Source organism: Pelodiscus sinensis, chromosome 3, assembly GCF_049634645.1.
Source record: "Pelodiscus sinensis isolate JC-2024 chromosome 3, ASM4963464v1, whole genome shotgun sequence".
In the NCBI taxonomy this organism is placed as follows: Eukaryota; Metazoa; Chordata; order Testudines; family Trionychidae; genus Pelodiscus; species Pelodiscus sinensis.
Window position 1 is genome coordinate 78,771,800 of NC_134713.1, and position 25,964 is coordinate 78,797,763.

At 42.6% G+C, this 25,964-nt stretch overlaps 1 protein-coding gene across 3 annotated transcripts in view; it reads right to left on the reverse strand.

Annotated features, from left to right (window-relative positions):
- Positions 1–5,043: 5,043 nt before the first annotated feature.
- Positions 5,044–25,964, reverse strand: part of SLC22A16 (solute carrier family 22 member 16) — a 50,150-nt gene continuing 29,229 nt past the window's right edge. For 2 of the 3 annotated variants that reach the window (XM_075923101.1, XM_075923099.1), the window contains exons 3-8: positions 24,691–24,808; positions 20,368–20,917; positions 18,705–18,832; positions 18,206–18,315; positions 17,626–17,725; positions 5,044–10,375 (exon numbers count right to left, since the gene is read on the reverse strand). In XM_075923101.1, the coding sequence (XP_075779216.1) occupies positions 10,163–10,375; positions 17,626–17,725; positions 18,206–18,315; positions 18,705–18,832; positions 20,368–20,917; positions 24,691–24,808 (1,219 nt within the window). In that variant the 3' untranslated portion in view covers positions 5,044–10,162. The remainder of the gene's footprint in view (positions 10,376–17,625; positions 17,726–18,205; positions 18,316–18,704; positions 18,833–20,367; positions 20,918–24,690; positions 24,809–25,964) is intronic. The other variant, XM_075923100.1, reaches the window with a different exon arrangement.

Consider the following 25,964-nt stretch of genomic DNA (forward strand, 5'->3'; position numbering starts at 1 on the left):
GGGGCTACTGGAGGAGTGGGCACAAGGAGGAGAGAAGGGCTGATGGAGGGGGGGGGCAGGTTGCAGGAAGACTGAGGGCAGGGAGAAGGGAAGGAGTCAGGACAGCAGAGGAGGGTGAGGAGTTGGGGGGCAGCAGGCACCAGGGGAGCTGTTGGAACAAGGGGAGGAGACATGGCAGCAGAGAGAAAAGATAAAGGTTTAAAAATATGTATTAACTTGAGTGGCACATCCAAACAAGCCACGTGAACTCAGTACTGGTGCACAACACAAAATTCATTCTGCTCACGGGGGGAAACTCTTAGGCTATGTCTACATTGGCAGTTTCTTGCACAAGAACATGTCCACACTGCCATGTGCGAGCTGTGCTTTTGCACAAGAGCATCCATGGCAGTGTGGACGCTCTCTTGCCCAAGAAAATTCCAATGGCCATAGGTGTTTCTTGCGCAAGAAATCCGTGCCAAGCATCCACACTACCCTCTTGTGCAAGAGCGCTTACACCTGTTAGAAAAGAGCATAGCTCTTGTGCAAGACACCCTCTTACCATGCTGTATTGTAAATTTCCTTGCGCAAGAGCAGGTAGGCAGTGTGGATGCTCTGTGGGTTCTTGCACAAGAATGGCTGTACTTGCGCAAGAAGCCGCGAGTATAGACATAGCCTTAGAGGAAACACTTCCCCCAGCCTCTATGCCCCCAAGTTAATGTCACACACATTGGCTACGTCTAGACTGGCATGATTTTCCACAAATGCTTTTAACGGAAAAGTTTTGGCACTTTTTGCGGAAAAGCGTCCGTGCCAATCTAGACGCGCTTTTGCGCAAAAAATCCTTGATTGCCATTTTCGCGTTTGGGGCTTTTTTGCGCAAAACAAATCTGAGCTTTATCCACTGGCCCTTTTGCGCAAAAGGACTTTTGCCTGAACGGGACCAGCATAGTATTTCCGCAAGAAGCATTGATTTCTTACATGAGATTGTCAGTGTTCTTGCGGAAATTCAAGTGGCCAGTGTAGACAGCTGGCAAGTTTTTCCGCAAAAGCAGCTGCTTTTGCAGAAAAACTTGCCAGTCTAGACACAGCCATTGGGTTAATACAACTGCAGGATAGTTGCATGAGGGGGGTTTGGTGGGGGCCAAACTAATCCCTGTTGGTAGGAGGATGGTGGGAAAAGCCCTTTTAGAGGGGTGACATGATACCTTTTACTTCTGGTCATGTGTCCATCTTGCCCCGAGCGTGTTACCTCCAGAGGCATGGCTAACGGCGGGGGAAGGGGGGGAAAGCAGGGGGCATGGCTAATGGGGCACCAACAAAAATTATACAAACCTGCCGCCCATGTCTGGGTCTGATGTCACAGAGAAATAGTTGGGTGTCATCTGCATATTGATGGCACCGTCCTCCAATACTCCTTATGACCTCTCCCAGAGGCTTTATATAGATGTTAACCAACATAGGGGACAAGATGGAACCTTGCGGGACCTCATAGCACAATCGCCACAGAGTTGAGCAGCAGCCCCCTAACTCCATCTTCTGAAAGCGTCCTGACAGGTAAGACCGGAACCACTGCAAAACAGTGCCGCCAATACCCAGCTCGGCCAGACACTCCAGAAGGATACCGTGGTAGATGGGATCAAAAGCCACTGAGAGATCCAAGAAAATCAATAGGGATACATTCCCCTTGTCCTCCCAGTACCTTTCAGTTTACTTCAGGAGTTGAACATAAACATCATTGGCATCTGGCATGTACAAATAAGGTACAGACAAAAAAGTAAGGATGGTATTTGGTGATATAAGCACTCAGAAGAGTATGTCTGTAGAAAGTAGTATAACATACACCAATTTGACATTCAGTGAAAGTGGAAAAAAATGTAACTTATAAATTGAAGGACTAAAGAGGGACAGCAAGAAAGGAAGGTCTGCAGGGTGCTTTGCTTTGCATGCTCCTGTTTTCTTGCTGCCATATTCACCCATCACAGTGTGCATCATTCACCAACTGGCTGACACTTCCTGTTGGCAGTCCAGGGGATTAGCTCAAGGCTGATACCCACCGCCATGGTCTGTACCCCATGACTCAATCTCTGCCAGCTCTCTACAGCCCCTTTCACAATCTCTGGAATCACAGTGTACTCCTCTTTGTGGCTATCCCCAACATGTCTCACTGATTGTGTTCCCCCCTCCCAGGGGAGTTGAGCTCCTAGTCCGCCACTTTCCCCAATGGTAAGTATAGTCAATTGTCCAGCCATTTCCCCAACAACAAGGCTACGTCTACACTGGCCCCTCTTCCGGAAGGGGCATGTAAATTTCAGCAGTCGTCGTAGGGAAATCCGCGGGGGATTTAAATATCCCCCGCGGCATTTAAATAAAAATGTCCGCCGCTTTTTTCTGGCTTTTAAAAAAGCCGGAAAAGAGCGTCTAGACTGGCCCCGATCCTCCGGAAAAAGTGCCCTTTTCCGGAGGCTCTTATTCTTACTTCAAAGCCGGAAAAAAGCGGCGGACATTTTTATTTAAATGCCGCGGGGGATATTTAAATCCCCCGCGGATTTCCCTACGACGACTGCTGAAATTTACATGCCCCTTCCGGAAGAGGGGCCAGTGTAGACGTAGCCCAAGAGAGGAGGAACTGGGCCTGTCTAATGCTCCAAGTCCCAGCCCAGGACCCTCCAGACTGGGTGTGTGTATTACTGAGTTCCTTTGCTTCTACTATTGCTGTGTTTCCCCAGACCACTTCCCTATGGCCACAGCACCCTCTTCAGTCTCAGTAGCCCATCTGGGGCTCCTGTTCTCCACAGGTTCCTGCCTCCTCTGTTCTGTCCAAGGTGCTATTGAGTTGCAGCCTAATTCAGACAGTCCTTTCTCCTCAAGCTCTAGGCAGCTATTTAACTTGCTCTGCCCTTGCAGCTTTTTATATGTACCTGCTGGGCCCTGATTGGCCACTCCTCATAGTCCTCCTCCTAGTGGCTGCTTTTTGTTTGGCCTCCCAAAGGTTCCATTAATCCCTTATCTACTAGTGTGGGATAGATGTGTCATCATACTCTCTTATCCATGTGTGTTAAATGACATTTTTTCTAATCAACTCAAACATCACACAAGGCCATTTTTGTCACTACAGGCAGTCCCCGACTTACGCGGATCCGATTTATGTCGGATCCGCACTTACGAACGGGGCTTTCTCGCCCCGGAAGTCGGGGCGAGAAAGCCCCGTTCGTAAGCTGCTCCGGTGCCCCTGGTCTGCTGGAGACCGTCTCCAGCAGACCAGGGGCACCGGGCGGGTTCCCGCGCCTCTGAGGCTTTGCCAGAGCAAAGCCTCAGAGGCGCGGGGAACCGCCGTGGCTGCGGCTTCAGTCCGAGAGCCTGTGGTCTGCTGGGGACGGTCCCCAGCAGACCACAGGCACCCAGATTGAAGCGGCAGCAGCGGCAGTTCCCCGCGCCTCTGAGGCTTTGCTCTGGCAAAGCCTCAGAGGCGCGGGACCCCCCCGCGGCTGCGGCTTCAGTCCGGGAGCCTGTGGTCTGCTGGGGACGGTCCCCAGCAGACCACAGGCTCCCGGACTGAAGCCGCAGCCGCGGCGGGGTCCCTCCCTCTGAGGCTTTGCCAGAGCAAAGCCTCAGAGGCTCTGCTCCCTGTGTCCCTGGTCTGCTGGGGGGGGGGGGGGGGGCGCAGCTAGTGTGCTCCCCCCCCCCCCCCAGCAGACCAGACTTTTGTTTTGGACTCTGGGGCAGAGCAGCTGGGGCGCTGCCGATTGGTCCTGCAGCGCCCGCTCTGGGCACTACTGGACCAACCCGGCAGCACCCCAGCTGCTCTGCCCCAGGTCCTGATTCAGCCGCTGATGGTCAGTTTCAGCAGCGGCTGAATCAGGATGCCTGGGGCAGAGCAGATGGGGTGCTGCTAGGTTGGTCCAGTAGCACCCAGGAGCGGCGCTACTGGAGCAACCCAGCAGCACCCCAGCTGCTCTGCCCCAGGCGTCCCCAAGTCAGCTTCTGCTGAAACTGACCAGCGCTGACTACAGGAAGCCCCAGGCAGAGTTGCTCTGCCCCGGGCTTCCTGGAATCAGCTGCTGATCAGTTTCAGCAGCAGCTGACTTGGGGACGCCTGGGGTTCTTAAGTTGATTCTGTATGTAAGTCAGAACTGGCGGTCAGTTTCAGCAGTGTCTGAATCTGGACGCCAGTTCCGACTTACATACAGATTCAACTTAAGAACAAACCTACAGTCCCTATCTTGTACGTAACCCGGGGACTGCCTGTATTAATTTGGCTCAGAGATTTCTACAAGTTTATATAAAGCCTTGTCAGAAAAGGATCACATTCTACAAGTAACTGAAAGCCCACACAGATTCAAGGGAGTAATTCATGAAATTGTGTGTAAAAAAGTGTGAATCCCACTTGTATGCTGGTTATATTGTTGTGTATGTAGCTGTGGTGACCTGTACCTAGGAGGAGTTGTACAGGGAGATTTGTGTTGATTTATGCATGTGGTGAATGAGAAGGATGTGCTGTCATGAAAGGCTGTGTGTGTTTAGGATTATTGTGTTGTATGGATGGACGTGCTGATTTGTGGGTAAAGAGGGTTGTACTGGCAGAGTTGTGTGGATTTGTATGGTTGATGGTTGGGCATGTGGCAGTTGGACCAACTAATCCATCATCTGAGGAGTCTTCCTCATAAAACCAATGAAATAGTCATATACACATTATCTGAAGAGTAAGGGTGGTGATTGGTTGAGTTACTTCTGATATCACAATGATCTAAGTCTCTATAGACATAATAGACTTCAGAGCCACCCAAAGTGATAATCCTTATTACTTTGCATAGCCCTGGCCATCAAGGCAACTAAATCCTGCCTTGTAACAGCAAACACAAATGACAGAGAGACACAAGTGGAAACGGTAAACCCAAAGCATGCAAAAACTTGAAATCAGTACAGTGTCCCTGAAGGAAACCATTCTGTGGACCTTCCAGGTGGTAGTACTTGCTCCGCAGTGTGAGTTTATAACACCACTGCATATGAATGACTTTATACGGGAAAAATAAAAGTGCATGACTGCCTCTGAAGCCATGGTGATAATGATTAAATGCATGTTCCACTTTATTGTTATACATACTTTGAGTACATACATACGTGAAAAAACAAAATTCCATTGCCCTGATAATGCATAGTATATTAACTTTATGTATGCTGTTTTTAACACAGTAGACAAGGTCAGTTAGAACAGTATTTACGTCCCTTGCTTATTACCAAAATGGATACAATTGCTGGTATATAGAATCTGATATCACAAATCAGCTGCTAGAATAACTACCTTATATGGATTTCCTCTAACCTGACTTTGTGAGTAAGTAAATAACATGGATATTGCTTATTGTATACAACAGGAATTTATTTTGATACCACAGATTACCTCAATACTTAATATCCTTTATACTTGTTACAAGAGCTAGGCAAATATCTCAGAAGTACATTAGGCACATTAATATAGGGAAACCCAGTATCCACAGAGGCCTTTAGCAGTATGGATCTACTGTACAAGATGAGACTGGATTTTGGAAGGCTATAAAAATAGTAAAATAGCTCTGACATGGTGCAGAGACAAACCCCGTGGAGGGCCTCTGCATGGCAGAATACAGGTGATGGGTGGGCATAAGCTGACAGAGCAGCAAGGCAAGGCCAGAGAATCCTCCAGTTATGCTCCCCCCCCCCCCCCCCCCATAGTTGGGAACATGGTCTTTCTTCAGCTTCTATGAATCAGCTACACAATATCATGAGGGGAGATGCTGTCTGCTAGTGACACATTCAGAGCACAGCCCACTGCACTTGGCCTCTAGCATACAATGTTTTCATAGCTATTTTTCCTTATAAAATGTACTAAAATGTATAAAAAGACATTAAAGTATGACATTAAATTAGAAAATATATTGTAAAGCTTAGTTTTAAAATGCACTTGATTTTAATTAGCAAGTATATTATCTTATTATTTTTCTTCAGTTAGGATTCAACAAGTGTTAATATTGCAATCATTCATCTGCTTAACCCAGTAAGTATTAGTCTGATAACCCTCACAGGTGTATGATACAAATGTGATATCAATTTTAGAGTGTAAACATTGTAAAGCCAAAATGACCAGCAATCATGATGTAATAGCTTAAAAAAGCAAATCACTTATAAATCATCAGGAACGGTCAGAACCATTAATTAGAAGAATAAATTTGCAATAAGATATAATTGACCCAAACGTAATCACTACAGAGGTTAAGGAGAAAATAAGAGACACTGTTAATGGGATTTTTTTCATGAACATTCAGAGGTAAATATTCCCCCAAAAGATTAGAAATTATTATTCTCAAATCTAGGCTCTCTTTAAAGATTTTTTCAAAGGATCTAAACTTCTTTAAGAGAAGAAACACTCTCTCCATATTTAGGCTATGTAATATTTATAATGTAACACTACTGTCAAACATACCTTTGTCAGTAGTACAATTCTTGCTAAAATATCAATTTGCTTCCTTGTTAGCATTATTTTATGCTGTTTTTCTACTGCACTATAAAACACCCTTGGGGGGAGAGGGGGAATTTTGTAGAGAGCTGCTGGTGTTGAGCACTGCTGCTGAGGAAGCTACGTGGTCAGGGAGCAGTACAATAGCACCAAAGCCCCAATTCAGCAAAACACATTGCCCCAAATTAGGGGATGGGATTACTTACATGCTTAAGGTGTGTAAGTGCTTTCCTGAATTCGCGCCTGGGTCTCCAAACAAAAACCCCAGTTCTAGTTACATGTCTTGAATTCTATGGGATTTCCTTTGAATATCAGGACACCCATAGGATGGGAGAAGCACAATGCCCCCTTTCTCCTTCACACAGGATTATCATAGAATCATAGAATAATAGGACTGGAAGGGACCTCGAGAGGTCGAGTCCTGCCCCCCGCCCTCAAGGCAGGACCAGGCTCCATCTACACCATCCCTGACAGATGTCTATCTAACCTGTTCTTAAATATCTCCAGAGAGGGAGATTCCACCACCTCCCTTGGCAATTTATTCCAATATTTGACCACCCTGACAGTTAGGAATTTTTTCCTAATGTCCAATCTAAACCTCCCCTGCTGCACTTTAAGCCCATTACTCCTTGTCCTGTCCTCAGAAACCAAGAGGAACAATTTTTCTCCTTCCTCCTTGTGACACCCTTTTAGATACTTGAAAACCGCTATCATGTCCCCCCTTAATCTTCTTTTTTCCAAACTAAACAAGCCCAGTTCATGAAGCCTGGCTTCATAGGTCATGTTCTCTAAACCTTTAATCATTCTTGTTGCTCTTCTCTGTACCCTTTCCAATTTCTCCACATCTTTCTTGAAATGTGGCGCCCAGAACTGGACACAGTACTCCAGCTGAGGCCTAACTAGTGCAGAGTAGAGTGGCAGAATGACTTCACGAGTTTTGCTTACAACACACCTGTTGATACAACCTAGAATCATATTTGCTTTTTTTGCAACAGCATCACACTGTTGACTCATATTCAACTTGTGGTCCACTATGACCCCTAGATCCCTTTCCGCCATGCTCCTTCCTAGACAGTCGCTTCCCATCTTGTATGTATGGAACTGATTGTTCCTTCCTAAGTGGAGCACTTTGCATTTCTCTTTATTAAACTTCATCCTGTTTACCTCTGACCATTTCTCTAACTTGCTAAGGTCATTTTGAATTATGTCCCTAACCTCCAAAGAAGTTGCAACCCCACCCAGTTTGGTATCATCTGCAAACTTAATAAGCGTACTCTCTATCCCAATATCTACATCATTGATGAAGATATTGAACAGTATGGGTCCCAAAACAGACCCTTGAGGAACTCCACTTGTTATCCTTTCCAGCAGGATTTAGAACCGTTAACAACAACTCTCTGACTACGGTTATCCAGCCAATTATGCACCCACCTTATCGTGGCCCTATCTAAGTTATATTTGCCTAGTTTATCAATAAGAATATCATGCGAGACCGTATCAAATGCCTTACTAAAGTCTAGGTATATGACATCCACTGCTTCTCCCTTATCCACAAGGCTTGTTATCCTATCAAAGAAAGCTATCAGATTAGTTTGGCATGACTTGTTCTTCACAAACCCATACTGGCTATTCCCTATCACTTTATTACCTTCCAAGTGTTTGCATATGATTTCCTTAATTACCTGCTCCATTATCTTCCCTGGGACAGACGTTAAACTGACCGGTCTGTAGTTTCCTGGGTTGTTCTTATTCCCCTTTATATAGATGGGCACAATATTTGCCCTTTTCCAGTCTTCTGGAATCTCCCCTGTCTGCCATGATTTTTCAAAAATGATCCCATAGAAACTCCCTAAATTTTGACTTGCTGATTTTTCCAGCCTTCTAGGTATGTTTTCCCCTACACAGGACATTATTTGGTCCTTAGTTTGAACCCAGGATACTACTTTGAACTCCAGGACAATGCTATAACTGAAGAGAGACACTTTGTTTCCTGTTCGAGAGGCACGGCGATACTGAACCATATTCTGCTTTCAAAACGTATTGATGTCAGAGGAACTGTACAGATATAACTGAGAGAAGAGTCCAAACCATTACTTGTACCGCACACAGAATCTTTATGCACAATACAGAAGGCTGCACAGGTATGGAAGAAATTGCTAGCTGTAGACATATACTAAAAAGGGAGTGCTGGGATAGAACATTATTAAAATAGCAGCTAGACTGAAATGGTGCCCTCAATCTGTCCCTGTTAGTGTTCTCTACAGTTGCCATCACTCATGTATCAGCACAAGTGCTATAATAGAGATGTTTTCAGAGCGAGCACTAAGCATAAGCACAGTATCTTAAGGAACTCTTTCCCCCCCCCATTCACTTTTTATGATAAGTACTTTCCAGTTTTAGTATTGTGAGTGGGAAAGCACAAATATTTCTGCTTACGGCTCCCAATTGGATTCCACTGGCTCTGGATATTTTACAGGCATCTGCAGGGATTAGTGACTGTTTAATCCATTTGTAATGGTTGATAAGGTTTCTTCTACCAAGCTTTTTAGCATTTGGTTCTGTATATGTTGGAAAAAATTGAACTACAGATAGATGGTCCATGAGAAATATAATGTTTTCATGCTAACAGTTATATATCAGTTATTCACTAAGGCCCAGCTCCTCAAATGTATTTGGGTACCTAACTCCTATTGAAACTAGGCACCTAAATACTTTTCAGGATCTGCCTAAGTGCCTGGCCCTGTGCAGAGTCTGCACAAGGCCTATGCGTTACTTAAGTTCTACTTAAATCCTATTTTGAGCACTAAAAAGATACATAAACCCTGTATGGTTGCTTTGCACAGAGGCTGTTATTACTCTACGATGATATAAAGAAACTAATGATAGGTCTGAACTGAAATTACTAGGAAAGGACCATTTACTTTAACAGTCTGGAATGAATAAGGTTTTTAAAAATACCAGATGTTATCTGTATATATAGACTTTGCTGATACTGTGGCAGAGTCCCAAAGCAGTTTTCTGTCTAAATAACAAAAAACAAAACAAAACAAAAAAAATCTGTCATAAAACAAAATTAATAGTATACAGATTATTTGCATCTTCTGCAAATTGAGATTTTTTTCAGAAGCTGTTACATAGTATATTTTTATTTTTAGCAATGGCACTTCTCCAGAGAAGAAAGTTCGAAAAACATAAATCTTTATCTGTGTTTAACCTGTTGCATTATTACTAAGATTTAATGCAACTGTGAATAAATTAGGCCTTTTCTACTGAAGTAGTACCCTGTACTTGAATTTACCATGTTAATAAATCACAAGCCTGTGTCTGTCAGATATAATCAGACAGTTATTGACAAGGAATTTCATTATGCGATTACAAGCACAGTGCAGAAAATTTAAAACAGTGAAAGGAAATATTCTGTGAATATTCAGATATCCTCCAAATGAACAATAATCACTCCAACTAGTCACAGCAAATGAAACAGATTTTTAACATCTGATTAAATTTGAAAGTGGCTCTAAAAATCCTTTCAAATTTTCTACCAGCCCTTTTTATATTTGCCCCCATTGAAAAGGCAAAACTACATACAAATTAAAAGATGTGTGCATTAAAACAGTCAGGTTGCTGTAATAAAATGGTCTTATTTAATTAATGAGGATTAAAACCGGTGACAGCAATCTTGATGTTGTTTTATTCATCAGTACTGTGTGATACTTGGCTAAGCATCTCTATCTTTTCTAACATTGCACCGCTCTGTGCTGGAGGTGATTTTCCCGAACAGCTGTTCTTGTTTGTTCCCAGTTCTGCAGCTTCCGCCAAAGTATTAGTTAATGGTTTTCCAAGAGTTTCTGGGAGCATTAATGTTAACATTCCAGTCAGAAAGGCCATGATTCCAACAAGCAACTAGAAGAAATAAACACAGTAAGGGATAAACAGGTCTTTGGGTTCATGGAAAACATTGGTTTTGCTTGTGAAGATACTTTTAAAGTTTGGGAACATAGTGAACTTCAATGACAACCAAAGATCAAAAGTTTTAAATGTTCCCTGCTGCAATTGCTAAGATTAAAAAAACAAAAACAAATACATAAATAAATGACAGATTGTCCAGCAAAGTTAACACAGACCAAGTAAAATTTTTTACACAATAAGCTAAACACAGCTCCAGTGTTTTTAGGAATAACTTTCCAGACGTGAACAGAATGCATACAAGTTCACTGAATACAACAGATAGGTATTTAAAAACTAATTGTGAGATTGCTTTAATTTGTTTTTACATTTATTTTAATTGGACTACAACTTCCCTGCTGTCACACAGAGGATGAAAAAGAAGCCATAAACTATGCTCTCTGTCTACCCATGATCATAGTATTTGAGCCCCTCTTTGTTCAATGCAAACTTCAGGTTAGGATCTCTGAACTGTGATTATAGAGATCCTGATTAAAGAACATACTTAAACACATGTTTAAGTCCATTCCTATGCATGAAGATGCTTAAGTAGATACCTAAGTGTTGCCTAAATAGGAATGATTTCCAGAGACAGAGAGAGAAAGTTGGCAGGGGCCAAACTTCAGTCTTATGCATTGTGTCTATGATCTGGATATGGTCACTGTGATTTCAGTATGTACTATTATTATTATCATTATTATTATTATTATTTGACTGTGATAGTGCCAAGGACCCCAGTGAGGCTAGGGATCACCACTGTGCTAGGTGCACACATGCAGGAAGATGCTGTTCCACAGAAAAATAGATGATTTCCCCTCACACGTGTTGCTCTGAACCAGTGGTTTTCAACCTTTTTTCATTTCCAAACCGCTAAAACATTCTGAAAGAAGGTGCAAATCCCTGTAGAAACTCAACATGTGATTCGCAAACCCCAACTTCAGAAAGACTGAAAACTGACTGAACAGAGTTCCGTTTTAAATGTTGTAGGTGCTTAGCATGGCATTTAATGCAGAGTGAAAAAGGGCTGAACTGTGGGTTTTCATGGTAACACCACTTGGTAACACCACCACTTCTAAGTTTTGGCTTCTAGGTAGGGGAATTCACATACTTGTGATGGATCAGAAAAAACAAATGCCTTTTTCTGGGATCTGAAACCTTATTTTCATAGTCACCTTTAGACACAGTCTGCAGACCCCCTGGGGTCTGTGGTCCACAAGTTGAAAACCACTGCTTGGGACAATGAGTGCTTTTTAAAAATCCTTTCTTGTTTTCTCTTTTCTTTAATGTTTATTGTTTGATAAGAATGATAACTCTTAGCAATTAACATCTTCATAGCATTGTACAGGCATTAACTCATTGATCTTCAATCCTATCCCACTATGCTCCTGATGCTCTCGCTCAGCTTCTCTAAAATACATGTCTTCTGTACACCCATTTTGGAAAGCTTCTTTTTCCACTTCACAACTGTTATTCTCAGGGCCAGCTCTAGGTTTTTTGCCGCTCCAAGCAAAAAAAATTTTAGCCGCCCCCCCACCAGGACAGGCACTGAGGAGGAAAGTGCCCCTTTCACCTTGTGGCTCTTTGACTCCCACCACGCCCTCCAGCCAAACCCAGCTTATGTCCTGTCTCCCCTCCACACACATCCCGACACCCCCCCCACACACACACTCACTGAACCCAGTTTCCAGCTTGTCTCCCCTCCCAGGCAAACCGGACCTCTCCGTGACTGGACTCAGCCCCCGCCCCTTCTCTTCCCCACCTAATCCACCCTGCGCCCTCTCTTCCCTCCCAGCCAAACCTGCCCCAGTCCACTCCCACCTCCCCCCACTGACCGAACTCCATCTCCTTTCCCTCTCCCCACCGTGTCCCCTCTCCCCAGCACAGGCGGAAACGTGGGAGCGCCCTGGGGGAGGGGTGAAGTGGCCCGGGTCCCCCTGCTTCCCTTTCTCTGCAGCTGTACACACCATTCCCCGGTGTGAAGGGGGGCACCGCGCGCTCCCTTCCCCTGCAGGAGGAGAGAGAGAAGCCGCCAGGTGGAGCTTGCCTGCAGCCGCCGCGAGGGACTCTGCGGCCAGCGGCTCCCGGGGGTGCTGCGGAAATGCCAAGGGGCCGGAGCGATAGTGCAGCTGCCTGCCCCGGGCAAATACCTGGGCGCAGGAGCGAGGTGGGGTGCTGGCTGCGCCAGGGTCCAAGCTCCTCACGGAGCAGGGGGAGGGTCTCCCCTTGACCCCCCCCACACACACACCTTTTCCCTCCTGACAGCTGGCAAAACCAAACCCGCACGCAGCCGCTCAAGGGCCACTGCCACCCAAGTTCCCAGCAGCGGGTGCACCTCGGGTCTGCTTTCCTGGCCCAACCCCCAGCAGAGGCAGGGGGACCTGCTGTTTCGCCCCTCAGCGCGATTACCAACGGCCACAGGCTTTGCAGGCCCCACTGGACACGCTGTCCCAGCCCCCGCACTTCTCCGGGGTGGTGGGAGCGTGTTCCGCTGTGTGCTGCTGGCTGTCCCGGGCGGGAAGCCCCGCGCGCCTCATGTCCACAGAGCGGCAAACCTGCACGGGGTCTGTGTCAGGAGCAGCCCCCCCAGCAATAGGCTGGGCCCGCTAACCTCTGAGCTCTCTGTGGGCCCGGGGGGAGGGGTTGGAGAGCGGGTCACTCGCCAATTCCCAAAGCGCTGCTGCTCTTGGGCTTGACACCTCAGTGGCCGGGTGTGCGCCGTGCGGCGGGGCAGAGTGGGAGAGGGGTGGAGCGGGCTCCGGGTCGGGTGGGCTGTGGGGAGCCAGCGGGGCGCTGTGTTGGAGCAGAGAGAGCTTGAGCGGGCAGTGGGGAGGGGGGTCTGGGCAGTTCGAGGCGCGGGGCCGGGGCCGGTCCTGCAGGTGCAGGGGGAAGTAGGCTCCCTCTGCACCCAGCACTGAGGCTCTGACTCTTCCTCCCAGGCGGCCACGTGTGGCAGCAAGAGCGCGCGCTCCCCTGCATGTCGCTGGCTCTGCTGCCCTGCCCATTGCTCTGGGCAGCCACAGGCAGGCCCACACTGGGCGGTGAGGCTGGCCGGGATGCCGCCCCTGGCCACGTGCTGCCCCCAGCACGTGTTTGGTTTGCTGGTGCCTAGAGCCGGCCCTGATTATTCTGTCATTTTGATATTGTAATACCCTCTATTTGCCCTATACGGATTCCCAGCTCTGATCCATTTTGTTTAATACTTTCCCCTCTGAACATGAAAGAGATCTTCTGAAATCACTATGTGGCTATGACTTTCTTAGCCTAGCACTTCTGACAGATATGGACACACCGACATTAGCCAGTCACCACTGAGTTCTAAAGGAGACTAGCTCTTTGGAAGTCAGAAAGGAGATTTCAAATTTGAATTCTCAGCTATAACTTGAATGGAATTATTTTCAGTTAGCAACACCAAGCTGTGTATGATTCCCCCAGGCCAGAGCCATCCATTGTCTTAAGAAATCCTCTGCAAGAAGCAGAATTACATCAGTTTCAAACAATCTACCTCTTACACTCATATTGAATACAGAAGCAAAAAGAGTAAAATAAAACCCTAAAATATTGTTAAATATTACAAACTTTACACTAAAAGTAAATCAGTTACGTCCCTATAATGAAGAATTACAAAAGAAGGCTAACATTACTATTACAGTAGGAATGAATGCCAGACTGGTGCAAATCTCTGCAGGCAGGCATACAGTTATACAAGGGATATCATTGAAGCTACTCTTTTAAGGGGATTAGTTGTATACACTTAGTAATAAATCCCATCCCATCATTAATATTTTTCTGTATTTTCCTTGAAAAGAGCTATGAGCTCCCTCATTTTTTCTGTCATCATAATGTTGCTGTTACCCCAAAATTTGACAAAAAAAATACAATCTATTATTGTTTACTTATCCAGTTGTCAACTCTTGACAGTTAAATGTCACTCTGATCTCTGCTGCAACATTGACTGTCCGGAAATCTCCACATGCTGTCTCTGTTTAGAGCTTGCCTTAAAACTTTTAGGTGGAATTTTCCAAAGTACTCAGGTTTGGCCTTTTCCTGGTCACATTGGCGTCAATGATAAAATTTTTAGGGCCTGATTCTCATCTACACTTAGGCTTGTTTACCCAGTCCAAGGGACTGAAGGTGAGTGTAAATAAAACATACCCCCTCTTACAGCATCTTTATACTACCACTGTGGTGTAAAAGAGCCTTAATATAAATGTAAATCAGGCCACTGTCATTTCAGTGGGAACAAAGCTGAATGCTTTTGGAAATCCCACTATACCTCTTCCGGTTAGTCTCCAATTCATTCTAAATCATACTCACCTTTCCTTTAGTTAAGCACATCTATCCATTCCCCTTCTAACTGTCAATACTATACACGCATATTCACATCATCTTTGCCTTCTGCTGTTTACTCTAGTTCATCCTCATGTGTCAATTTCCTCTATTGATATAAAAGCTCGGATACCCAGAGTTGTAAAGTATTTTCTTCCTCTATCTCTCTCTCTAAAGTATTTTGAGGTATTTCTTAGAAAGAATATAATAGTAAAATAATTTGGATGATATTTGATTAATGAACGGACTTTTAAATGTATCTGAATGTTAAGTGCAAAGCTGCATAAATATGTAAGTTACTGTTATTTGTTCAAAATTGTCTTTGTGTGGGGGCAACATCTAGTGCTGATTTAAATCAGAGAGACTGAAAGGTAGCAAGGAGGGTTTTGGTGTACAATTTGGCCTTTTGCTTATTCATTAATACATGTTTTAAACCTTTTTGAGAGCTGTTATTATTCATATAAAACAGGAATAGGTGATGTCTACATATTATATGCCTTAAATTTTTATCATAAATATGGAATGCAATCTATTATTTATCAGAAGTATTTATGCACATGACTAAGTTCTCTTAATGTTCATGGCCCTAGAGCACATGCTTAACTGCTCTACTGAATTGGGGATCTTCATTTCAAATTTAAACCCACAAATTCTCTAAAATGTGTGGCATGAACAAGACAACTGTGGTCTGCAAATTATTACTTCAAGATTTACTGTCATTAATTTCTATGGTTTTGCATTGCTCCTGGGAGACAAAATCACAAATGAGTTATGATGCAAAAGAGTAACACTCAAAACTTAATGAAATAAAGGACGTGGGGCACAAACATTATATCAATATTATGTATGTTAATCTCTTTTAAAAAGCAATCTATTTTGTTGGAATTTTACTCCAAAATGTGCATGTTAGCTGAGATCTTGCATGACAAGCTTCAGCCTGAGCCTTATGGCAAAGTTTTTAGTAAACTTACAAATGCATGGTGGTAGGAATTTATTATGAAAACACATTTTTACAGTTACTATTGCAGCATAAATACCCCCCACTTACAGCATCTTTATACTACCACTGTGGTGTAAAAGAGCCTTAATATAAATGTAAATCAGGTGTGTAAATGTATGGGTGTGTTTTAAATATTTGAAGTACCACTTACACTGTTCTCAAGTATTAAAACTTGAGCTCTGTTAATACCTGTACTCAGCACCAGCTCTGTTTTAACTGCAGGAGTTCTGAACAGATAAACTTTATCACTGTTAATGAAAAGTACAATTCTGAAGGGAAGAAGAGTCAAAGGAGACTGTTGTCCAAGGATTACTGTACTCCTCACATCTTGTTTTTTCATGTCTTTTCTAAGTTCAATTTTTGGTGTGATAAATGCTTTCTAGGAACTGTGTTTATATAGTCCTACTTTTGTTTCCTCATCATCACAAATTAATTCCAAACAACTGGTCATAGGTTACTTACATAATGGGCCAAGTTTTCAGACAGTCTCTCAAACCAATCTTCAGTATTTACAAATGCAAATTTTATATTTAAAAAAAATCAAATGGACACTACCCTACCTTTATAGGGAAATCCAACTGTATGTGTGCAAAAACAGAAACACAAGAAGAGAGATTGGGTTGAAAACTCAGTCCAATACACTTTCACCTTCTTTACATCTGTAATTAACACACAAGCTATGATATTAAAGGTGAATTGTAAAGGTTTTTTTTTCAAAAAAGTAAAAGTATTTTAAAAGATAAAATAAACTCATTATCAGTTTAACTCCCCAATGTAAGTTTTTTATATATATGAACCAAAACTTACTAATCTGACAAAGCAAGAATTTATGAACAGCACTCATAACTGACTTCATTGAGAGAATAAGGAATAATTTGTATGCATGAATATAACTATACAGTAAAAATATTTTGGACAAAATGAGCTCCAAAAATCCATGCAATGCTGAGGAAGTGACCAATTTCTTCTACAAGGAAACTTCACTCTCTTTATTCTCACAGGACAATTAAAGTTACAGATGACTGTTGGAGCACAAAATGGAACTAGGTTGCATCCACCTACAAAAAGAAGATACTGTATCTCTTGAATCCAATGTTTGTTGACTGAGTCCAAGTGAGCATCATGAGAACATCATTTTCTTCTGCAGTCACCCTTGGAGTTGTTTCTCACCTGGCTATGCTCTTATTATCTCATCTCTGCCATTCCTTCATCTCACTACCCCACAATTTGGCTGCATCTGTCATTCTTTTTATTGCATTCCTTATCAGCAGGATGTTTTGATCATAGTTCTGACATGAATTCCTGAGGCCTTAGGTTTCCTAGGCTTGTTCTCCATAGAGCGTGCTCCAGTTCATCTCATGTGAACTAACATGGCATCTATGCTACAATTAATTGATAGAGATGGAGGACCCTGTATTCATCAGCAGGGTTTAATGTTTGGTCCTTTCATCATTATCTGTGGTAGTCTATCCTGCTTCTTCAAAAGGAGATTGATAGCAATGAGAAAACAAAGTTACTCAATCAAGACCCTGACTAAACACAACACTTCAATTAAAGAATGACACACTCCAAATTACAGGAATGATACAGTACATCTTTGTACAGGGGATTGTTACAATTTTATACCAGTATTCAATGCATACGAGATATGTTTGTCTTCTTTAAAATGTCTGTAACATCAACTGTTCAGAAGAGTTCAGAGCCTCAGAGGGTCTCTTCTCATTTCAGAGTTATATTCTTAACAATATATAGCTAAACATCTTAAACATCTTTAAAATAAGAATGAAAATATTTCACTCGCTTTCCTTTTAAACATAGCCACGCTTCAACTTTAAATCTCAGTAAAATAGATAATTTTTTTACTATCAAAATAAACATGTACCTGTGGCATGAAGATCCATACACTCATCAGGTAAACACAAAAAGGAGCAACTATGCTCCCTACACGACACATCATGCTCCCACTTCCTACAGCAAGTGACCTGGAGATAAGACAAAAAGGCGCAAGGCCCAGTGAGAGTGACAGCAGATATAGCAATTAATTAGGAATGCTTAGATTCTTATAAAACACTGTTATGATAATCTACATTTATCTTATAGTGAACTTAAGCTGCTTCTATAAATAGAATAAAAAGTACACTGAGCATTCAGTATAAATCATATTTTAATGACCATGAAACTTCAGAAAAAGGGAACAGGATGCTAAAAATACTGAGCATTTTTGCAGTACATCAGCATGACCAGTCTATGTACAGCACAACAGAAAATAAATGCATTTATTGCAGAGCCAAAACCAGAGAATTCTGTAACCCCAAAAAAAGGACCAATCCTATATTAGTGAAATCATTGAAGCATTGCCATTGTCTTCAATGACTGCAGGATTTGACCCTTAAAAGCATAACAAATGGCAAGAAGAATCAAAATAATGAAAAACATATGGCAAATTATTTTAAAGTTCTTACCGTATAACTGTTGGATACAATTCTGCTGTGTAAAGGTAAATGAGCCCAAATGCAACGCCAATTGCAAACTTTCCTGACATATTTGCTAAGACAGTTAATATACTGAAATCCTATTAAAAGAGATACAAATATATAAAGCACCAGAAAATTTCACTATTCCAAATGTAATGCCATTCCTTCAGACAGTAAACTATGATCCTTCTGTAAACACAGAACAATAATTTCCTGATATACTTTCCTGATTAGTTCCACCAATAAGTAATGGCCATATGTGGTTTTGTTTATTAAACAAGTTATTTCCAACCCTTTGTTTAATTAAGAGCTAAAAATGCTACTGTGGAACTCTTAACAGAAATGTGGAAAATCTGTTGTAAAGAATTGCAGCTTCACTTCTACATTACATTTAATTAATCTCAGAAAGAGATGTTGCATTATCATATTTCACATTCCACACAATAAAGTACTAATATAGGTACATTTTAAATGGTAACTGACTAACCTGAGGGATTAGCATAATGAAAGCACAGATCAATGCACTTGCTATAAGAAATGGAATCAATGTGTTTCTTCTTCCCAGTTTGTCCATCCCTATGCAAGCAACGACATACGCAGGAAGCTCCACAGCACCTGTCATTATGAAAATGTCTGTTTTTAAACCATGATAATGTGACTGCAAATGTCCTTATAAATAATTTTGAATTGCTTCTTATGAGCATTTATTTTATCTAAAGGTCAAACCGGTTTTAAAGGTAGACAAGTCACAGAGATGATATAGGTAGAAGATGTACTTCAACAATGTTTTGGGACAAACCCATTGGTGGCAAAAATGTCAGTGGCGGAGAGTAAGAAATGTACAAGGAACTAGGCTGTAAGGCAGAAGGCAGTTGCAGCTCCACTTATGATGGGGAGATTGGCTTATACAGGTATGGCTACTTTGCAATTAAAACCCATGAGCTAACAGACTCGGGCTACAGGGCTGTTTAACTGCAGTACAGAAGTTCAGGCTCAGGCTGAAGACCAGGTTCTTGGACCCTGTGAGGTGGGTCAAAGAAGAAAAGGAAAATAGTTTTGAACACTGTTTGCTAACACAGTGATTTATTTAACAGTTTATATCATAACAGCTTAGTTATATTATTAACATTAGCATCCTATTCTCAACACAACAGTCAATTTACTAACATGCAATAATACATGGCAACTTAAAATTAATTCACTAATACTCCAATCCTGCAAAGTTCTTATTAGCACATGAATAGTAGGGATCTGAAAGGTTAACCATTTAACCGGTGTGGGAGGGAGCAGGGGACTGCCCCAGCCCCATAGGGCCTGCCACAGACAGGGGCACTCCAGACCAGCCAGAGCAGCCCCTCTCCACAGAAAGCTCCTGCCTGCCCCCTTTCATCAGTTAACCAGTTAAACATCACTAATGAATGGTCACATTGACTTTATTGTGATTACTCATATGCTTGAAGCCAGCATGTACATATGTCCTTTTCGGGACTGGAGCTTGATCCAAAGGTCACCAAAGTCAATGGAAATCTTTCCAATAATCTTAAATAGACTAGATTAGGCCCTATAGGGACTGACCACTTTTATTGTGTCAAGAGAGAATTTGCAGCAACACTAAAGATTAAATTAAATAAAAATTGCCCCTACTCTTAAAAAAACCACTTCTAACACAAACTTAAACATTATTAACTCAGTAGTGTTGCCAATATAATCTAATCTTACTGTGATAAAAAAACAGTTACACTATCTATTCTATTACTATCTGTTACTATGATAAAAATTAGTTAAATTATCTATTTTGTTTACTTTGCATCAATTTTGCATCGATTTCACAGTTTCACTTGGACTGTTAGTCAATTTGTGTGGGTTTTTCACAGAACAACAAGCAGAGAGAAACAATTTTTAAAATAGGAAGATGTGGTTTTACAAGCACAAAATTGGCAGAAGTCAAGGACAGTATACCTACTCTAAAATTATTATTGTCAAATAACTAAATTTCAAGTTGACAAGAATAAAATCTGCCTTTTTAAATGGGGCTGGTGATTGGCATGTGTAAATGGGCGGTCAGAAAATGGGCGGTCAGATCTTTAAACAATTATAAATTATAAATTCTAGTTCTGTCATAAGCAGAATAAAATATATCAGATATTTACCTATGAGAAATAGATTTAAAAATTCATTGCCTCCTAGATTGACGGAACTCAGGGAGAATACATAATATCCTAAACTCCCAGTGAACCAAATCAGCCAGACTGTAATGGTCCTTCTTGCAATGTGCCAGTTATAAAACAGATCTAAGATGCTGTGCTTCTTCGTTGTAGAAATATCATTATCACCCGTTCTGCAACTGACTAGATCATCTTGTTGGACTGAACACAGTTCAGAAATTTTACAAGGAGTGCTTACTTTATTCCATCTCGCCATTACATTAATTACTTTTTGTGCTTCTTCATATCTTCCCTCTGACAGTAGCCAGAAAGGTGTCTCTGGGAGCATCCAGCAGCACAAGACAAAGGGGAGTGTTGTTATGGAAAGAAATATCTGATAGATCCACCAGGTCCGCACCAAATAGCCCACCAGTGCCACAGCCATGACTCCCACAGCAAAAAAAGCATGGACGTGCATGGATGCCCATGTTCGAGCTTTAATGCCAACATATTCTGTCACATAAACAAAAACCACAACCAGATAGCCACTTGAAACCTGAGGAAGAAAAACAAAGAAAAGCTTATGTCTATTTCCATTATGTAACACCACCAAAAATAAATGATCAATATTTCCATTTTGTTTATGTTGGAAATCCTGAGAGCCCCCCTAACTTGCCCTGTACTGGAATATGATGCACTCAGAGAGTAAAACAGTAATCCTGAGAAAAACAATCAACATTAGGTAAAACTGATTTTAGAAGTAGCTGGTGACTTTGGATACCTCTGTTTATGGGTGAAGCAAAATGCAGGACAATGTAACACTTTAAAGACTAACAAGATGGTTTATTAGATGATGAGCTTTCGTGGGCCAGACCCACTTCCTCAGATCAAATAGTGGAAGAAAGTAGTCACAACCATATATACCAAAGGATACAATTAAAAAAATGAACAAATATGAAAAGGACAAATCACATTGCAGAACAGAAGAGGGATGCGGGGGGGGGGGAGGAGGAGGAAGGAAGGTAAGTGTCTGTGAATTGATGATATTAAAGGTAGGGAGAGTGGGATGTTTGTGAGTTAATGGTATTACAGGTGATAATTGGGGAAACTGTCTTGGTAATGGGTGAGATAGTTCAAATTCTTGTTAAGTCCTTGTTGGCAAGTGTCGAATTTTAACATTAATGACAGTTCAGAGGATTCCCTTTCAAGTGCAGATGTAAAAGGTCTTTGTAGCACAATGCAGGTGGCTAAGTCATTTAGAGAGTGTCCTTTCTGGTTAAAGTGGCAAGAAACTGTTTTCTCTTTGTGATCTTGTCTGATATCTGTTTTGTGGGCATTAATCCTTTGGCGAAGTGTCTGAGATGTTTGTCCAATGTACATAGCAGACGGACACTTTCGGCACATGATAGCATAGATTATATTTCTGGATGCGCAGGAATATGTGTTCTTGATCTTATAACTCACTTGGTTAGGTCCAATAATGGTATCAGCAGAATGAATATGTGGACAAAGCTGGCAACGGGGTTTGTTGCAAGGGAAGGTACCAGGGTTGGTATTAGTGTGGTATGTCCTGTGGTGGTTGGTAAGAATCATCTTGAGGTTAGGTGGTTGTCTATAGGAGACTATGGGTCTGTCTCCCAGAGCCTCTTTGAGTATGGTATCCTGTTCCAATATAGGCTATAGTTTATTGATAATGTGTTGGACAGGTTTAAGTTGGGGGTTGTAGGTGATGACAAGTGGTGTTCTATTGTTGGTTTTCTTGGGTCTGTCTTGAAGTAGATGGTTTCTAGGTATTCGTCTGGCTCTTTCAATTTGCTTTTTTATTTCTGTTTATGGGTGACCAACTGGAAATACCTTTTTAAAAACTTTTAAAAAGCAGGCCTCTTGAAGCTATCACAAGCTGTACACTCAAAAAATGGAAGCATCTAAAGCCCAATAGCTATTCTGAAAATATTGGCTTTAGTTTTAAGCATGCTATTAATAACCTGCATATAATAGAACTGAATATTTCAAAACAATGAAAATAATGATTTTCCATACTTGGGGAAGATTATCCTGTTAAGTCATCATTTCCAAAGCTGAAAGAGAACCCTCCTTACACTTTTATAGGCTCCTACAAGTAATCTAACCCTACTAACAAGCTGTAATTACTAGCATGGGAATTAAAGTGTTTCTTTACTGAATGTTCTGATTTCTATTTCTCAGATACACAGCTAGTGCATTAGGCACCTGAAAACATTTCAAACCAAACAATTAGAAAATCTAAAGATGCTTCCCATATAATATTTTGATTAATCAGGCCACCAGCTATAAAAACTCCATTAGTAAATCCCCATACAAAAGCAATTTTATCTATGTATACATTGTTCTTACCCTCTCAATTATCCTTTTGACCTGATCCTGCACACAGTGAAGGTGATTAGAATGCTCCTATTGATTTTAGTGGTTGTAAGATTGGGATTTTTAAGCCACAGTTCTGGAAGTGGATCCCTGTGGACCTTTGCAGAGCTTCACTGACTTCAGCGGGGTTGTGTGTCCATGCAGAGTCTGCTTCTTTGATTAGTGTCTTAATCTCTAGCTCTTCCATTTATAAACTGCCTCAGCCTCCCTCAAATCTCATCCATCACCCAGTGAAATCACTAGAAAGACTTCTGTTGACATCATTGGCTGTGCTTAATTTGTGGTGAAAGAAGTGCCAGGGCTCAAGCAATTTTTTTTATTACATTCATAACTGATGCAGCAAACTCAGAGGCACTGGAGCTGTGATCTGCTAAGCCTAGAAGTGCCAGGATTCAGCCTTGGCAAGCCTAGGCACAAATGTGCCCTTATCACTGTGCACTGAAGAGGCTGGTAAGGCTCATGAGAAACGACGGGCTTTGCAGCATTCCCGTTCGTGATAAGTGTAAGCTCCGGCAGACGAAGAAGGGAAGTGAATTCTAGAGTGAAGGACCCCTTTGCCATGCCAGAACAAGAGATGCTTTCTACTTGGGTGAATTTTCCTTTCTGACTTCTAAACTATTTTAAACCACTTTTTTTCATTTGTCTCACATCATCTTTCTCATTACAGGCAGTCCCCAGGTTACATGGATCCGACTTACATGGGATCCCTACTTACAAACGGGGTGAGGCAACCCCGCACTAGCTGCTTTCCCCCAGCAGACCAGGGAGACGTGAAGCTAGCACCCTCCCCCCCACCAGACCAGGGAGACGCAGAGCGGCTTTTCTCAGCAGACACCTCAGCTTGAGAATAAAGGACTGAGGGAAGTGAGGTGTGGGAGAATAAAACTGAGCTCTGGAGAAATGTTTGGCTAGAGTTTCCCCTACAATATGTACCAGTCCTGACTTACATACAAATTCAACTTAAGAACAAACCTACAGTCCCTATCTTGTACGTAACCCGGGGACTGCCTGTAGTTAAAACATTCTAAAAGCAAAGCCCACAAAACTTATACCTCTGAATAAAGGGTAGCAATTTAAAACTGGTTGCTAAAAAATGAAATACATAAGTACAGTGTAAGCTTCTTAAGCTTATCTGTTTCCACATATATCCAGCATTTTAGATGTAGTTTAAAAAAAGACAGAAAAAGTGCACATGAGAAACAAGGGCAACTATCCCCTATTAACAGTCTCAGTAGTGGCAGACAACAGAACAAGGCTCAATGGTCTCAAGCTGCAAATATTCCTAGGTTGGATATTAGGAAAAACTATTTCCCTAGGAGGGTGGTGAAGTACTGGAATGAGTTACCTAGGAAGGTGGTGGAATCTCCATCCCTAGAGGTTTTTAAGTCCCGGCTTGACAAAGCCTTGGCTGGGATGATTTGGGGCTAGTCTGCTTTGGGCAGGGGATTGGACTCGATGACCTCCTGAGGTCTCTTCCAACTCTATGATTCTAACAAACATAACTGAGGTAAAACCATGAGTACTACAGATTTCCTTATTTATTACAAATAAAGTCTGTTTCTAGTAATACAGCATAAATAACAGTTCAATGCAAGCTGTAATGCAAGAACCAGAGTTTGCCTCTCTAACTTCCTCTTTCACCTCACTAGCTGGGGGGCGAGATGGTGCTAAAAGAAGCATCATCAGCCCCAACAAAGGAAGCAATAAATATTGTTTCATATGCACCATTTCTGGTTAAAACAAAGAGAAAGGGAACTGAAGGGTGAAGAAGTAGCGGCGTTCAGATTCTCCGTCCTTTATGAAAGTGAGTAGTGTGGGGCTTTTAAAAACTGGAGAAGGGAAGGAATAAGGAGAAATGATGGAGGGCTTTCATGAGGAACATTAGGAAACAGCATTTTAAAATAATTCAGAATAGCATCTAATACTTACCATAGCCAGGAGAAGACGTATGATCACAAAGCTGTAGTAGTCAAATGTGAATGCCACTGCAATGCCAAATAAAAACTGACCAGTGCTTGTGAACCACATTATGTACCGTCTTCCCACTCTGTACATTATAATAAAAACATCATCATTATTTTGTATTATTAATCATGTTCATTATAAGAGTTCCTGAGGACCAACCAACATCTGGGCCCCATTATATTAAACATGGTACACACACAAAGCTGTGGAGGATCCCTACCTCAAAGAGCTTATAATGGAGATAGATAAGACACACACAAGGTGAGGGAAGTAGTAGAACAAACACACAGAGTGAACAATGGAGTGGCACGTCACAAAAAAGCTAAACTGAAACTTGGGAAATCTTATCAGTAAGAATGATAGTAAACCTGAGAAGTATCACTAGTGCTGTATTTAGGGCTCTGCACTACCATAGTAGCCCCAGGTTTGATTCTGAGCTTTGATACATTGCTCTCTACGGGTATGTCTACACTACAATGTTAGTTCGAACTAACATTCATAGCCGCTACACTAGTGCTCCGCTAGTTCGAATTTGAATCGAACTAGCGGAGCACTTAGTTCGAACTAGGAAAACCTCATTTTACGAGGATTAAGCCTAGTTCGAACTTACTAGTTCGAATTAAGGGGTGTGTAGCCCCTTAATTCGAACTAGTGGGAGGCTAGCCCTCCCCAGGTTTCCCTGGTGGCCACTCTGGCCAACACCAGGGAAACTCTATGCCCCCCTCCCGGCCCCGGACCCCTTAAAGGGGCACGGGCTGGTTACGGTGCCCGTGCCAGGTGTAAGCCTGCCAGCACCCAGCCAGCAGACCCTGCACCTGGCACGGCACAGAGCCACCCACCCGATGTCCCCCAGCCCACCCCCTCTTCCCGGGACCAGGCTGGCGGCTCCCGGGAGCTTGCCCTGGACCGCAAGAGGCGGGCACCTTCCTGGGCTAGTGCGGACATCGTGGACCTCATCCACGATCTCCGCACTAGGCACAGGAAAGTGGCCGTCTAGGGCAGGAGAGCTGCCAGCCTGGCCACCCAGGAGCAGGTGTGCATGAAAATCAAGGGGGTCCACTGAGACCCCCGACCCTGAACCCTGAACTTACAATGGCCGTCCTGGGTCAGACCAAAGGTCCATCTAGCCCAGTAGCCTGTCTGCCGACAGTGGCCAACCCTAGGGACCCTGGAGGGGATGGACCGAAGACAGTGATCAAGCCATTTGTCTCGTGCCATCCCTGTCCAGCCTTCCACGA